Genomic DNA, 16,691 nt, shown 5'->3' with positions numbered 1-16,691 from the left:
CCCCCGCAGTCGCTCGCTTGGTCGCTCGCTTGGTCGCTCACTAGGTCCAACCCTGCGCCAGGATTCCGCGCGTCTGGATTCCGCGCCTGAGTCCGTCTGACCGAGCCCTCCTGTGCAACCCCCACTTCACCAGCCGCTGGTTTCGCCCCTTACCGGTCAGGCTGAAGAATTTGTTGTTAACAGACTTCCGAAAAGTTCAATTTTCCGTGTTCTGGCTGTGTTTTCTGTTGCTAATATTTAGTTGTCTCTAAACTTGGTTGTGTGAGAAGGCACGGCACATCCACCTATGCCTCCATCTTGGCGGAAGTCTCTACACAGATTTATTTTAAAAAAATAAACCTATTACTTCTATAAATGAAAAACCAATATCATTTGCCAAAAATAGAAAGTAACCTTAAAAAAAAACAGTGAAAAACTAAAATCTCATTAATTAAATTCTAAGCCAGGTTTTATTGCTTACAAATATGTTGCTCACTTTGTTAAAAAATAGTCTTATACACAGAGTGGCACTAAACTGAAACTGTCTCCTAATAGCCAGTAGAAGGATTTGAATGGCACAGAAAAGGATGACTTGTTCATTTTGGAACTGGATGTTTAATGCTACATCTGGTCTAACTAAAGTTACCTGTTGTTCTACCAGTACTTTGTGGCCTAAGGAGCAGTTGAAATTATGTTGCCATAACAGGTTAAGTCTGAAATGTCAATGGATAGACACACAAAGGTTTGTTTCACGCTCATGCTACATGTCTAGAGTGGGGTCAGATGGGAGTGGAGGGTACTCCAGTGCTTACCTCTTACCCAGGGAGGCACCACCCTCTGGATCCTCATCAGTTACCACAGTAGAAGAAAGTTTATAGAGAACTCACACCTTTTCTTTTATACTTGGACTTGGAAGTAATTGTCTCACTTCTCAGCCCATCAATCAGAGCTAGTCATGTGGCCTGGCCTAAGGGCCTGGTGGCTGGGAAGTGTAGAGGAGCACATGGGACAGTTGGCGAGCGTTGCTGTCTTCCTACATCTTTCTACGGCACAGGGCTAGTCTAGATGCATCTGGATGAGGAATAGATAATGGGTGTTTTTTGTTTGAAAATGATAATGATTATGAATGAGATCATTTGTAATAATATTAATATCACGTTAAACAAGTGGTAAGATGTGTCAGATCATTCTTTGGTAATGGTGTTTCCTTTCTTAAAGCTTCATTAAAGAACGATCAAAAGTCAACACAGTTCCTCTGAAGAATAAGAAGGCCTCCAGTTTTCATGAGTTTGCCCGGAATACCAGTGATGCTTGGGACATTGGCGATGATGAGGAAGAGGACTTTTCTTCCCCTTCTTTCCAAACTCTGAACTCAAAAGTTGCTTTGGCAACTGCAGCTCAAGTTTTGGAAAACCACAGCAAGCTGAGGGTGAAACCAGAACGGTCCCAGTCAACAACATCTGATGTTCCTGCCAGCTACAAGGTCATAAAGTCTAGCAGTGATGCCCAGCTGTCCAGAAATTCCAGTAAGTCCATCCTGCTCCCTCCATAGCCTCTGCCTTTCCAACAGAGTGCATTTTACCTAAAAATATTTTTTCTTTAGGGCATCACTCAGATTTTTCCATTGGATGGTAAACAAGCAAGTTCAAGGCTAAGGTATGACATCAGTGAGCCTAACTGGTCATAAGCTGTACTTGCTTCTCCCACCTTGATGGCTGCCTGGCCCTGCAACCTGGGGCTTTACCTCCTGACACCCAGGCATTGCCTGAAAATTTCTTCTTTCCCTATGTTGAGGTCCAAACTTTTGTAGTTTGTTTTCCTTCACATTGCTTTAGTCCTGGTCAGGTTAAAGAATATTGAGTCATATATTTAAGGTTGTTAGCTGAATTCCACAAACATTTGGTACTGTTAGCTGTGGGGAACAGCGACTAGCGTAAGGTTGTCTCTCCTGTTCCTGAGACATGGAGCAACCTGTATCCGAAGGCCCTGTGTCACAGCTCCCTGCCTGTCAGGTCGGGGGAGCAGGAGGAGATCCTTTGGTGTGTCTCTTCAGGAGACTCCCATAACTGGTTGAGGTGATGGTGGCTTTATCAGATATTTGGGGACTCTCAGTATATACTTTTAAACATGCATTACTGTATTAAATGTTGCCCTAAAGGGTTTTTTGGAAGCCAGTTATTCTGAGCTAGAGATAGAAGTGCCATCATTCTAGTGAACGTTAAAACAACTGCCTGGTGAAGGGTGAAAAGGAAGTGGAAGAATGTCAGAGCCCGAGAGTATGTCTTGGCTTGTGTTCTAAGAGAACTTCTTTCACAGCTTCAGATCAAGCGTGTGGTCATGAAATTAGGCTGGAAGGCCTTTGAAATCATTCCACAGTCACTTCCTATCCCTGTCTCAGGCCCTGGCTTAAACCTCTGGTGCCATGCACAGATAGGCATTTAGTATTGATTGACCAGGGGCCACAGCTACAAACAGTGTCTGTGTACTATGACTGAGTCTCCAGTGTGAGGAAGACCCTCCATGATCCCTATGAGCTGAGCTGCCTCTTGTGCAGCCAGGATCACCCAGAGCCTTCCCTTCCCAGTGAGGTTCCCTCCTGCCAGCATCAGTCCATGAATCACCGCCATCCCATGCGCATGCGGGCCTCAGTGCTGCAATGTGTGCTCTGCCTTTTCTAGGCCTCGCGTTACACAAGGCTTCCCAGCCAAGTACCCTGTGGCACTTGTTTCTGTAACCTTTTGGTTGTGCTGGTAGTCACTGCTTAATTCTTTTGACTAATACTTTTTAAGGCCCTGATATATAAAGAATATGAAACAGTCATGAGAGGATAGTCAGAATTGAAAACTGAGTTTTGTTTGGGGTAGTAAAATAAATAAGGGTTTTGGAGTCAGAACGATCCAGGGTGGCTCCTCAGCTCTCCCTTGCAAATTGGTTAACCTTTCTGAGCTCTAGTTTCCTCATCTGTAGTAGAGTAATAAATCAATAAATTCTCACCACGTGTTGTAAGGATCAAAGGAGAAATATCTAAATGTGACCAGCACTCAATAAATGTTAGTCCTATACTGCTCATTTCTCCTTCCTTGCCATCTTATGTAGAAATGTCTAGAACCAGACATAGAGTTCAGCTTGTATCTGTGTTCCTGTTATTTTAGTTATATCCCAGTAGAATCAAAAGCTGGTTCATTTGGTAAACCATGTGGAGCACAAAGGAACTGCAGCCACCAAAAGTGGGATGGCTGTAGGCCAGGGCTTCTCACCCTGTGCAGGGCGCACTGTGGGGCAAGAACGGGTTAGAGTTGGGCCAGGGATACTGACCTTCCCAGCTCTTGGGGCAGCTGAGTGGGATGGGACTTCAGGAGCACAGCCACCTCCTGCTATTGCAGCATGCTTTATAGTGGTTCCTGTGTGCTCTGTGACGTGGGCAGAGAAGGTGAATGTGGCCTCAGATTATCTTGCCCCCAATCTCATTATTAGGCCCCAAGAAGAGTTCCAGGTTGGGGTAGAAAGAAAACATTCGATTGTCTTTTGGAGTCACCAAAAAAGTTCTCAGAGTTGCTTCAGCATCCCAAGTCTCTGTTAACACATAAGGTGCCTTGTCTATGTGATAGAAAACACAGCCCGTCCTCCAGGGGGAAGAGTGGAGCATAGCTGGGTTTCTATCCCCCTGCTGCCCCTCAGCTGGGCACCTCTGGCAGCCCACAAACCATGCAGCTATGCGGCTTGTGGAGGAGATGGTACTAAACAGTCAGGTTTAAAATTTCTGAGTCCGTGCTCTTCACACAGCCTGTTTCTTTCTCTTTCGTATGACCTCAGGTGATACATGCCTGAGGAATGCACTCCACAAACAGCAGTCACTGCCTCTTCGACCCATCATCCCCCTTGTTGCCCGGATCTCGGACCAGAACGCTTCTGGGGCACCCCCAATGACTGTCCGAGAGAAAACCCGCCTAGAAAAATTCCGACAACTTCTCTCCAGCCACAACACTGACTTAGGTGAGTTCCCATAAGCTCTGGGCAAGATAGGGCCTCTTGGTGACTGGAATTCTCAGAGACCTGGAAGCTATTGCTCTTTATTCTTCCTTCTTTTACTTTTCCAGCATCTCCTGATCTGGTGCCCATTGCAGTGACATGCAGGTATTAAGTCAGAAGTATGTTACTAGAAATTAGGGACCAAATTAGGTGGGACTGGATTCTGTGGCCTGTAGACCATAGTGCAATTATGCTGGCTTTGGTCTCCCCACCTCAAGGCAACTCTATTGAAATCCACAGCTACTCGTCTTTCTCTTCCCCTCTAACTCGAATCTCTAGCTAACTAGATCCCTACTGCAGAGCTGTGTCCTTGGCACTTTGCTGCTCAGGGCTGTTGTTTTGGGCTTTACCCCTGTGCTTGTCAGTAGCTGGTGGTGGTGGTGGTTGTGGTGATAGCGATGGTGGTGATCATCTTACTTGAATGGTGGGAGGCATCAGACAGGGCTGGCTGTGGCTTATTTTAGGTTTTGAGAATAGCTAAATCCAACAAAGCTGTTATCTGTTTGCAGATGAACTGAGAAAGTGTAGCTGGCCAGGGGTTCCCAGGGAGGTTCGACCTGTAACCTGGAGACTCCTGTCGGTGAGTTCTACCCACTGTGTAGAGAAGCATGAGCCTCACACAGCCCTTCTTTCCTGATGAGGTTAGTCCAAGCACTTTAGTCTTACTCCATAGACTTCTCTAGTCCTACTGGATATGGCACAACTGTGGGGCCATAGTCCTATTTCTATGCCTAAAGAAACACATTCTAGAGAGTTTATTCTTACACGTGTAGAAGAGCATGAGTTGGTTCCCATAGTGACAGTCTCACATTCTCAACGCCAGAGAGGAAGGGTATAGTGAGGTGCAGCAGTCCTAGCACTTGTTTGGGCAAGTCCCACCGTCCCTGTGCTTTACTCCTTTTTCAGTAGGAATAACCAAAGTGGTTGAAACCCATTTTGCGACTGTGAAGAGTTGATGAATGGGTTTCCCTCCAAAGCCTGCATAGTCCACTCAGTGTAGAGCACCATCCAGCCACTGTGATAGGAATATTTGGATTTTCTGAGCCTGTAAAATTCATTCATTCACTTAGCAAGGGTTTGTTGAGGACCTGCTGTTTTCCTGGCATGGCGCCAGGTGTTGGGAGGGTATACAAAAATGAGTCGTCACAGTCTCTTCCCACAGGTACTCACTGTGGAATATATTGCATAAATGTTCATGAGAGGAAGGGTCTCTCTCCTGACTACTTCCCACCCTCAATCCTGCAACCATGAATCATTGCCTCTGCCACTTCTAATAAGTTTGAATGCTATAAGGAGTAGATTCGGTGAGAACAGAAGAACAGGAGATATAAGAATTGAGAGTTGGGATCTAGATGAGGGACAAGAATGAAAGTTGGCCTGGAGCTTTGGCGAGGAAAGGGCTGCTGCCAAAAGTTGTATGTGTGGACGTTGTAGCCGCTATGTCAGAGATTCCATTCAGCTTCCCATGCTAGTAATTCTGAATGTTATCGTGGCAAAGAAGGGGTAACCAGCATACACTTAGGTGGCTCATCACTGAAATGTGCTGTAGAGACAGGCGTCTCCCCGTGATTCTCAGAAGTATTGCCTTGCACACACACAGCCTTCAGAGGTTTTGACTTGAGTCTACTGCCCTCCAACTGACCTACATTCACTGTGCTCTGTGTGCCAGCTGTGGGAGCTCCAGGGTGCTCACCAGCAGTACAAGCTCCAAGCACAGGATAGGACTGCAAGAGTACATATCCCTGGGAACACTGATTCATTTACCCACATGTGGATCTCATTGAATGAGGAGAGGGCAGACTCTGGGTAGCCAAAACCAAAAAGGGATCTACCCTTCTTGGCAGTTTTCCTTCCATTCCTTTGATAGTTTCCAAGCCACTGCTCAGGCTGAAATAAAAATTAAGGATTCATCCAACCATTATCTGTCCCCATCTGACTAGAAGTCTTGTCTGTAGGGCTATCTCCCAGCCAACAAGGAGAGGAGGAAGTTGACCCTGCAGCGGAAGCGGGAAGAATATTTTGGCTTCATTGAGCAGTATTATGACTCTCGAAATGAGGAACATCACCAGGATACGTACAGACAGGTACAGTGATTACCTGCTGCCCTTTTGCTTACTTGTCATGTAATCTTAAGGTATGTCTCCTGGGAGTACTATCAGGTACAGGTTTTCCAAGTCTTTAGTCAATGGTGTACTGGTTAGGAATTAAATATATTCCTGGGAGTATGCAGAGTAGGTACTGGGGGCCTGGGGAAAAAATTTATTCCCTCTTTCTAATTCAGTAGCTCTAATTTTAGCCATTTAAAATAGATTTTTCCTCCTGGCAATGGCAGTGCTTCTCAAATTTAATGTACATACAGATCACCTAGGATTTTGATGAAACCTCACCTAGGGGTTGTGATAAAATGCAGACTCTAATTCAGTAGGTCTGGGATGAGACCTTCACGTCTAATGAGCCCCAGGTGATGGCAACACTATGTTCCACAAACTTCACTTTGAGTAGTAAGAGTATGGGGCACAAAATGCAAGATGTGTTCACTCAGGAGCAGTCGAGTCCCTTAGGACTGTGACACGAGTGCCCGTTCAGCCCCCATGTCTGTTGGTGTGCCTGCAGGAGCTGTCACCATCAGCAGCCTTGGCAGAGAGTGTTCCATCATTACAAATACTGGCCCCCACAGCCTGTGGGAAGGTGGTTCAGGGTGGGGGGAGAGGAGGAGTCTGGTGGTTGCAGAAGAGGGGAAGGCTGGGAGAGGCAGCTGTCTGCAACAGTCCCTAAGAACTGAAGTACTCTCTGCCACTGCTGACACAGGCCTTGCGATTGTTAGACTTGGGGAATCGCGAAGCCAAAACCAACTGTAGTGACCTCTTTGGTAACAGAAGTCAGAACTTTCGGTGCCAGTTACTGAAGGTCAGCTCCCCCTGGAGTTTCCCCACTTTTTATGCACCATGACTTCATGAACAGGTCCTTCTTGGTTTCTCATTCTGACATGTTTTTGTAGCTGTCAGAGCTCTTTTAGTTCCTGGAAACTGCTGATGAGTATAAGATTGGAAAGAGGGGTACACATTTTGATCATACCTGTTAAAGAAGTACCAGCTCAGAGTGAAACAGACTTCAGACCAATAGGGAAAAGCAGGTGATTCTCTTAGGTTGTGAAGCCTGCTGCTTATTGAGATAAGTCGGGTTTTGTGGGGAGATTTCCTTGCTGTTCAGTAAGCTGTTGCTATCATGGAAATGTATTCCAGACGGACAGACTATTTTTTGTATGTCAGTTCTTTCTGAAGATAAATTGTGCTCTCACTCTTACTCCCTTGATCCTAGTTCTTACTAAGAAAATAACTTCTCCAGAGAACAGACTTGAATTTGTGTTTTTGGCCATGGCTTCTCTTTTTCAGATCCACATTGACATTCCAAGGACGAATCCTCTCATTCCATTGTTCCAGCAACCCCTTGTACAGGAGGTGAGGGAAATACTTAACATTCTTGGCCCTTCTCCCCTCTACCTTTGTGGCACCTTTCTGTGTGGATGAGTGCCGGAGCCTTCTCTCCAACCATGATCAGGTTTACATTGCATTGTGATAATACCCGTATGTAGCTGTGGAGCTTTGGTCCCTTCAGAGCACTTGCCTGTGCATTCTCATTTGATCTTCATAACAAACCCATGGACAGAGTAGTGCTGATAGTCTAAGGGACTTGCCCAGAGTCTTAAGAATATCTGGTGACAGAATGAAGACTTGGGCTTACATCTTAGAATTCCTAGACCTGTGTTTCCTGTACTTTATCATGTTGGGGTAATGATTTTTAAAAAATTGTTGTCAATATATGTCACAGAATTTATCATTTTAACCAACTTTAAGTGTACAGTTCAGTGATATTAAGTACATTAAACAATAACTAACTTTATTCTCTAGCAACTACCATTCTACTTTCTTTCTCTATGAAAGAAATCATAGAGACAAATCTATGAAATTTGACTACTCTTGGTACCTCAAATAAGTGGGGTCATACAATATTTGTTCTTTTGAGTCTATCTTATTTCACTTACCATAAATATCTTCAGGGTTCATCCATGTTATAGCATGGGTCAGAATCTCCTTCCTTTTTAAGTCACAGTCCTATTTCACTGTGTGTGTGTGCAATACACACTGCTGACCGAGGCATCTGTCAGTGGACAGCAGGGTTGCTTCTACCTTTGAGTGTTGTGAATAATGCTCCTGCAAACATGGGCAGGCAAACATCTGTTTGAGTCCCTCTTTTAAATTCTGGGTATATGTCCAGAAATTGAATTCATAGTGACACTTTGAGACCTGACAAATTGGTGAAGCACATAGAAGGTCTCAGTGGGACTGTTACCTTTTACCCAGCAGTAACTATAAAATCCTGGAGAGTAAGCACTGCTTTTTCAGCTTCACAGTCGCTAGGGCGCTGGGTTTAAATGACTTTGAATTGCACTTGCAGGTATCCTCATAATAGGGAGGGGTGGTGATAAACATGTTCAAAATAATTTATATGGACTTTAGATTATGTTCATAATTGTGTTTAATTATAGATGTCTCTACTGGTGGGATCCCTCATGACTCACCAATAGCATAAAGAAGATTTGAGGGTGACACCATTACTTTACCTGTATGAGTCAGCTTAGAGGAAGCTACCAACCAATTCAGGATCCCTGTGTGTCACCATACAGTTCCCTACTACGGACCCAGGCTTGCTCATTCCTCACTTTAACCTGGCAATGTTCAGATACTTCTGCCTGTGCATGCTTACTCCAAACTTAGACATGGGGAAAGTAGTTTGTTTAAAAGGCTTCTCCTAATAGTGGAAACCTGAATACAAAGAAGGAAAATCAAACTGTAGCCTTTTCAATTTTTCTCAGATCTCTGCTCTGTCTAGTAAGCTATAGTCCCCTTAAACAGAGCAAAATGCTAACCAAGGAGCAGAGAACTGAGTAATTCTGAATATTGAAAAACTTGCTTTGCAAACCTGAAAGGTACTTCGGCATTAACTGTATAGTAAATCAGAGTTACTCACACTGGTAGAAGAAGTGTAGAAAACCCTCAGGTATTATCCTCTCCTCTCTTCTCTGTGGGGCCAGATTATCCCAGACTTTTTTCTGTAGTGAAGATTCCATGGTCTCCAGTGGTAAACAGGTTTGGTCCTGTTCAGTTTCCATCTCTTTGTGATTTTCAGTTGTATGTTGTGTGTCTCAACTGCCCCATCCTTACTACAGAGCGTTTATTGCAGGTCCTCATTGTGAATGGTTAGCTGGTGGCCATTGTTAAAGCCAGTCACCAAGGATTTGTATATTCACAAGGGGCTGAGGGTATGGAATAGAGGCCCTGATAAGTCCTTCAGAAGGACTGACCTGTGGTAGCTTTTAACAGAGATATCTAGACAGATACAGGCCACAGAAGGTGTGAGGAGACAGACAGGTGCAGAGAATCCTTGGGATTTCCTGAACTTGGTGGGTCTAGTTTGACCTACAATTTCAAGGGAGGGAGGGTCATTTAGTAGAGAGAGGAAAGAATGTAGGCGAGCCCCCATTACAGGGTTGAATGTAACATAAATGGGGATACTCTTCCCTTTCTCAGCCCCAGAGAACAAGTGGGCAAGTCTAGTGGAGGCAGAGAGGTCAGCCCCTTCCAGATGGCTTTGTTCTCACCGCCTGGAAGTGCAGGAATGTTGAGAGTGAGAATGTTTCTCAGCGCTTTGCCAGCTGGAAGGGCCGGGGAATGTCTTTTATTGTGTCTTTAGATTCTCCTCTTCACTCCTACACTAGCTAATCAACTCCAAAACCATATAACTATTTCCTTTTTACTGTTCTCCCTGGGAGCTTCTCTTTTTCTCCACCTGACCTCTGAGAGGGCCTCTTCACTCTGCCCTCAGAGCCAACATTCTGGGGCTCTGCAAGATCATGTGCTATGGTGGCCTTGTTATTCTTGTCCCTCTGCACACCACCAACACTTCTGTCACTCTCTGTGTAGTTCACAGAGACATGAGCAGTCCATGTCAAGCCCAGGAGTTGTGGTCAGTGGGATGAAGCCAGGGAATGGGAGAAAAGCTCAGAGGGGCCTAATGAAAGCAGTAGGGAGTGTAGCTGAATGGGACAGGGCCAGACTCTGTAAAGGGACCATAAAGAGCTCTTCTTTCTCCCCGTTCTAAGCTTCTGGCCCCTCTTGCTAATATATACATAACCATAGAAGCTTTTCCATAGAGGCCCTGGCTGATTTATCTTTTCTCAGATTCCCAGCTTCAGGAGTCTGTAGGAATTGGTTTACTTGACTTCCTATCCCCAGCAAATGTATGGGTTGCATCCTGAAATATGAAGCGACTTCCTGTATTTATCGTCTGTCACATCTTCTTCCGTCTCAGCAGGGAGAAAGGAGAAGGTAGAGAAGGTATTTCCTATCTCCATCCTGTAATGACAAAAAAGAGAGCAAAAGTACCAGAACTTGGCTGTTTGATACTTGCTCCTGGAACTAGAGAAACAGTGTTTTCAAATGACATCCTGAATCAGTGACTTGCATTGCAAACCTTTTCTGCGGCATTGTGTTGCCATCCTTCTCCTAATCTTACATCAGAGTGGCTAGATACTGAAAAGATAAAGGGCGAGAAGTACCTACTTCTGCTTGAAAACAGTTGGTACCTTAGAAACTTACATTTCTCTACTTCGTCTCGTAGTATTTAAAAGTTTTTCCTAAGAATTTTACAGTAACCCTGAATGAAGTGTGAGGCACGTAAATGGAGGGAGTATATCCCCATAATTTAACAGTTATGTCTTCTTTCCTTCTTTCCTAGATCTTCGAAAGAATTCTATTTATTTGGGCCATCCGACACCCTGCCAGTGGGTATGTCCAGGGAATTAATGACCTGGTCACTCCGTTCTTTGTCGTCTTCCTATCAGAATATGTGGGTAAGAAGCATGAGTACCAAGATGGACGAGCTATCGTTCTTTATCTTCAGTCTGTTTGTTTTTCCCGAGTGCAGCCAGTAGGCTTGTCATACTGAGAAAGGATAGTGAGTTGAGAGTGCTAAGCCTATTTTAACAACATTGAAGCCTGGAATCGATCTCTTGTGATGATTACAAATCTCACCTAAAAAGACCTGCTTTGTCACAAGAATGACCAAATTGGTATGTTATGTTCTGCCATAAACAGATGATTTGACAGTTTATTTGAGGTCATTTTAGGATTATTTTGAACTTATGTGAAACACAGACCCTCATCCATGAAAGCCGGCATTTTAGATTGTGCGATATATCAGGTCTTCCCACTTAGTTCACATGCTATTTCTCAGTAGTAGGATGAGGACGTGTACAGGGGCAAAGGTCGTGGCACCAGAATCCAACTCACATTGGAGGTAATGGGATGGACCAAGAAGAGCCCCAGCACCTTGATTTCTTCCCCTCCTCCTTCACCTCTTTTTTGGGTTCTCGTCACTTTGAGTGGAGTGATTAGATGTCACTGTGGCAGTTAGGTTTTCTTGCAGCCCCGGCCTCCTCCCCTGGCCAGGTCTAAATTAAGTGGTCTTAAAAGAATTTGAGGATCCTCCACATTTTTTTTGTTTCCTTAATTACTTGTGCTAAGAAATTCAAAGGAAAACCCATCTGTCATGGCCTGGTGCTTTCTTCTTAGTTAAAGAGAAGCTCACATGAGAATGAACAGTGATAAGGGTCTTAGCAAACCAACCATGTAATCTTCTCACTTCACAGATAGCCTGTAAGATTCTCTCCTTATTAGTGACAGGGCTAGGACTAGAACCTTTTTCTTAAGACTTGGGGGTTGGATTGTATGGTTTTTGGAGAAAGCCATTGCAGAGGGGTAGGAGAGTAATGAGAAGTGGACTAGAGTAGAGACCCTTGGCAGGGGAAGGCTAAGAAATGTCTCACTTGATTCATCCCATTCAGGTTTTCTGATAGGGCTAAAGGGATGGTGTTTTGGTCCTCCATAAGGCAGTCTCAAAAAGTAAGACAACAGTGACATCATCCTGGTTCCCCTTGAGGGGAGGCAACCAGGGCAGACCTTGGAGTAAGGGCAGAAGGTCACTCTTGCCTACTGCGTCAGGTGATCCCAAGCAAAAGCCAGACTAGTGAAAATTCAGCTACTGAAGCATATAAATAGAGCTTTTTTTGCTAGAGGACTTTTCATTTTCCCTTCACATTAACAGGTCAACTTTTAGAGGCAGCTTAATTCCTTGTGTTTAATTTTATTAAGAGCACTGCAGCTGATCTATTGGGATATATATACTATATTGTAGGCTGCTGCTTACAATAGCACTTTTCTAAAATAGCATTAAAGAATGAGCCTAGAAAGATATTAATCCATTCATTAATCTACATTTGAAGTCTAAATGCTGGCATGAAATTTTGGTGGCAGTATTATGCCAATTAAAAGCAGCTCCAGTTGGATATTTAATTATATCGTTAGCTGCTATTTATTTATATTTTGTACCCAAATTTTCTTTACTTTCTAGAGGCGCCCATCCCATTACTGCCTCAACCCCACCAGTCCCACCACGCATGGTGCCTTTCTTTGATAAATAGGACTGCATTCCGATCTTGGTATTTGGTAGTCAGCCCCACCTGCTGACCAGTGAAAGCACTACTGACCCTCAGTGCTTGTGCAGAGCAGCGTGGGCTGCCCGTGGCAAGCCCTCCACAGCACTCAGTGTCACCACTGCAGCGAACTTCAGATTAACTTCTAGACCTAGGAAGATGGCACCCACTAATTTTTTATAAAAATTTTAACTATGTTACATTTCAAATACATGTAAAATTTTAAAAAACCATACTTTAAAACCCTTTATTACCCAGCTTCAACAGCCAGTGTTGTTTCATCTGTACCTCTACTCATTCTCCATCCTCTCAGCTTGTGAATTATTTAGAGCTAATCAAGCATCATATCATTTCATCCATAAATATTTCCATATGTATCTCTAGAATACAATGATTGAAGAAACCTACAGCCATAATGCAATTGTAACAGCTAAAAAGTAATAATAACTCCTTAACATAATGTTATATATAACAGTATTTAAATTTTTCTGATTCTCATAAATATATTTAACAATTTGAATCAGGGTCCAAATTGACTCCACACATTCTAATTGGTTGATGTCTCATCAGTTCCCATCTGTCTCCCTTTCCCTTAGGACTTTGTAGTATTAGCCCTTATTTTTCCGATTTTCAGCCTAGGGCTTTGCCATACCAAGCAGTAATACCACCCTGATTTTTAAAAAGATTTTATTTATTTATTTTTAGAGAGAGGGGAAGGGAGGAAGACAGAGGGAGAGAAACATCAATGTGTGCTTGCCTCTCACGTGCCTCCTGCTGGGTACCTGGCCTGCAACCCAGGCATGTGCCCTGACTGGGAATTGAAGCAGCGACCCTTTGGTTCGCAGGCTGGCACTCAATCCACTGAGCCACACTAGCCAGGGCTCACCATGATTTTTAAACTACTTTACCATTTGCAAAGTACTTTGATATACCTGATTTCATTTAGTAGGCCCCAATATCTCTTTAAACTAAATGTTTCAAACCCATTTTATAGGCGAGAAATCCAAGCCTCAGAGGTTTAATAAGCTTTTAAAACTCAAACCCAGGTCTTTTGACCTTAATACCTATGCTCTTTAAATCAGGGGTGTCTCATCTCAGATCCTTGTCGTTGGACCTCTAATGGCTCCCTCTGCTCTGTTCTCTGCTCCAAAACAGGTAGCAAGCACATTTCTTATTGCTCCTTGCCTTAAAAAAATTGCAGTAGAAGTACATGCTCATTTAAAAAAAAGTTTTGAAGTGTTATTACTGCCTCCTGCCCCCAGAGATAACTACTATTGACCTTTCGGTGTGTATTCTTCCATCCCTTTTCCTGTATGTGGTTAGGCCTGCGTATATTATTGTTCTTTGTTGCATTCAGAAAAATGGGATGAAACTATCCATACATTTTTGTATACTGCTTGTGTTCACTCACAAATATCATGGCCACCTTTCTAAGTCTGAGCATACAGGCCTACCGTAACTTACCGTTTTCAGCAATTACATTTATTTTCATAATAAGGCTTTACTGTACTGTAATACTTCTATAGAATAACATTTAAATTGTCTAGAATTTTTAGCTGTTACAAATAACATTGAATATCCTTGTACATACTTTCTTGTGCATTTTAGTCAAAATATATATCTCTCTGAATGGGAGTCTCTAGAAGTGAAATTGCTAGTCCCAAGAGCATGCCAAATAGGTACTCCTGAATTACACTCCAGAAAAGTTCATACCAGCGTATAATCTAACCACTGATATTTGAGTGCACTTTTCTTCCTTAGCACAACTGGGCCTCGTGGTCCACTTGTGTTCACCAATCTGGCACATATACCACCATGGTTTGCATTTCATATTTATTTTCACTTGCTCGTCACTGAGGTTGTTTATCTTATGTGTGTATTTGTTTATTTCTTTATGATCTACTTGTCCAAATCTTTTAGCCATTTTTTCTATTGGGTTTTTGTACTTATTATTTAAGAGGTTTTTGTAGATTAGATATATTTACTCTTTATCTGGTGTGTGTTAAAAAACATTAGGCTGAGTGAACCACATGAAATTGCTATTATTCAACCATCTTTGACCTCTCCCCACAGGAATTTTATATAGTTCAACCTAATATTTCTTTCTCCCATGTCATTTGTCTTTTTTGTTTGTGTATTGTTTCTCCTTATATGGAACTTCCTAATCTTTATATAGTCAAATCTTTCCATTTTACAAGTATTTACTGAGCTCCTACTATGTGCCAGGGGATAGAGTGACTCACTCTATGATAGACTTGGGCCCTGCCCTGTGGTTCCTCCCATCCAGTGGGGAGGGTCCACAGAGAGGTAAACAAGTCATTGCTGAGTGTGAGGAGCACAAGGAGGAAATGTTTCCTCCGTTATAGCTTTTGGATTTGGTATCTTGCTTAGGAAGTCTTTCCTTCCCCACCCCACTATTATAAAACTAGTCTCCCATGTTTTCTGTTAATACTCTCAAAGATTTGGATTTACATTTAGCTTTTCTTTTTTTAAAATATATTTTATTGATTATGCTATTACAGTCGTCCCATTCCCCCCCTTCACTCTCCTCCACCCTGCGTACCCCCTCCCACCCACATTTCCCCATTTTAGTTCATCTCCATGGGTCATACATGTAAGTTCTTTGGCTTCTACATTTCCCATACCATTCTTACCCTCCCCTGTCTATTTTCTACCTACCATCCATGCTACTTATTTTCTTTACCTTTTCCCCCTCTTTCCCCCTCCCACTCCCCTGTTGATAACTCTCCATGTGTTCTCCATTTCTGTGGTTCTGTTCCTATTCTAGTTGTTTGCTTAGTTTGTTTTTGTTTTTGTTTTAGGTGTGTTTGTTAATAATTGTGAATTTGCTGTCATTTCACTGTACATGTTTTTATTTTCTTTTTCTAGATAAATCCCTTTAACATTTCATATAATAAGGACTTGGTGATGATGAACTCCTTTAACTTGACCTTATCTGGGAAGCACTTTATCTGCCCTTCCATTCTAAATAAAAGGTTTGCTGGATACAGCAATCTTGGATGTAGGCCCTTGCCTTTCATGACTTGGAATACTTCTTTCCAGCCTTTCTTGCTTGTTAGGTCCCTTTCGAGAAATCAACTGACAGTCTGATGGTCTCTTTATCTCTTGCTGCTTGTAAGATCCTCTCCTTTATTTTAATCTTGGGTAATGTAATTATGATGTGCCTTGGTGTATTCCTCCTTGGGTCCAAATTCTTTGGGACTCTCCAAGCTTCCTGGACTTCCTGGAAGTCTGTTTCTTTTGCCAGTTTGGGGAAGTTCTCCTTTATTATTTGTTCAAATAAGTTTTCCACTTGTTGCTCTTCCTCTTCTTCTAGCATTCCTATCATTTGGATGTTGGAACATCTCAAGATGTCCTGGAGGTTCCTAAACCTGTCCTCATTTTTTTTGAATTCTTGTTTCTTCTTTTCTGAGTGGATGTTTTTTTCTTCTTTCTACTCCACACCATTGATTTGAGTCCCAGTTGCCTTCCCATCACTACTGGTTCTCTGTACATTTTCCTTTATTTCACTTAGCTTATTCTCCATTTTTTCATTTAATTTGCAACCAAATTCAACCAATCCTGTGAGCATCCTAATTACCAGTGTTTTGAACTGTGCATCTGATAGTTTGGCTAGTTTGGCTACCTCTTCTTCACTGGTTGTATTTTTTCTAGAGTTTTGATTTGTTCTTTCATTTGGGCCATTTTTTTTTCTCAGCACACTTGTTATGTAGCAAGGGTCGAGCGTTAGGTGTTCACCTGGGTAGGGTAACCCACATTGCTGCATTGTGGCACTGTATGTGTGTGAGGGGCTCCAGAGGGAACAAAGGCTCTGCTCTTGGCTAGATTTCAATCATTTCCCCCACTTCCGACAAGCAAGTTGGCCCTTCTGTTGCTGATTCCCGGGTGGGTGGGCTTGTGTACATTCTAGGGTCCTGTGGGTCTCTCCAACAAACTCTCCTGTGAGGCTGGGAGTCTCTCCCAGCACCTCAGCCCCCACAGGTGTTTTCAGTCTGTGGTTTGAGGCTTTATTTCCCAGAACTGGGAGCCTGGGATGCTCAGTCTGTCTTGCCACCCAGTTTCCCCTGGTTTATCTGTGCGTGAATGTTGGACCACCAGGTCCACCAACTGC

General features: G+C 43.2%; 1 protein-coding gene across 1 annotated transcript in view; it reads left to right on the top strand.

Annotated features, from left to right (window-relative positions):
- The window catches only part of TBC1D22B (TBC1 domain family member 22B), a 90,141-nt gene that overhangs the window by 26,917 nt on the left and 46,533 nt on the right, over positions 1–16,691 (top strand). Inside the window, exons 3-8 of the mRNA XM_037146217.2 lie at positions 1,198–1,505; positions 3,793–3,972; positions 4,518–4,588; positions 5,964–6,092; positions 7,401–7,466; positions 10,804–10,918. Of these exons, the coding sequence (XP_037002112.1) occupies positions 1,198–1,505; positions 3,793–3,972; positions 4,518–4,588; positions 5,964–6,092; positions 7,401–7,466; positions 10,804–10,918 (869 nt within the window). The remainder of the gene's footprint in view (positions 1–1,197; positions 1,506–3,792; positions 3,973–4,517; positions 4,589–5,963; positions 6,093–7,400; positions 7,467–10,803; positions 10,919–16,691) is intronic.

The sequence above is a fragment of the Artibeus jamaicensis genome, unplaced genomic scaffold, assembly GCF_021234435.1.
Source record: "Artibeus jamaicensis isolate MK-2021 breed Jamaican fruit bat unplaced genomic scaffold, CSHL_Jam_final contig_1803, whole genome shotgun sequence".
NCBI lineage: Eukaryota > Metazoa > Chordata > Mammalia > Chiroptera > Phyllostomidae > Artibeus > Artibeus jamaicensis.
This window is presented reverse-complemented; position numbering and strand designations above follow the sequence as displayed.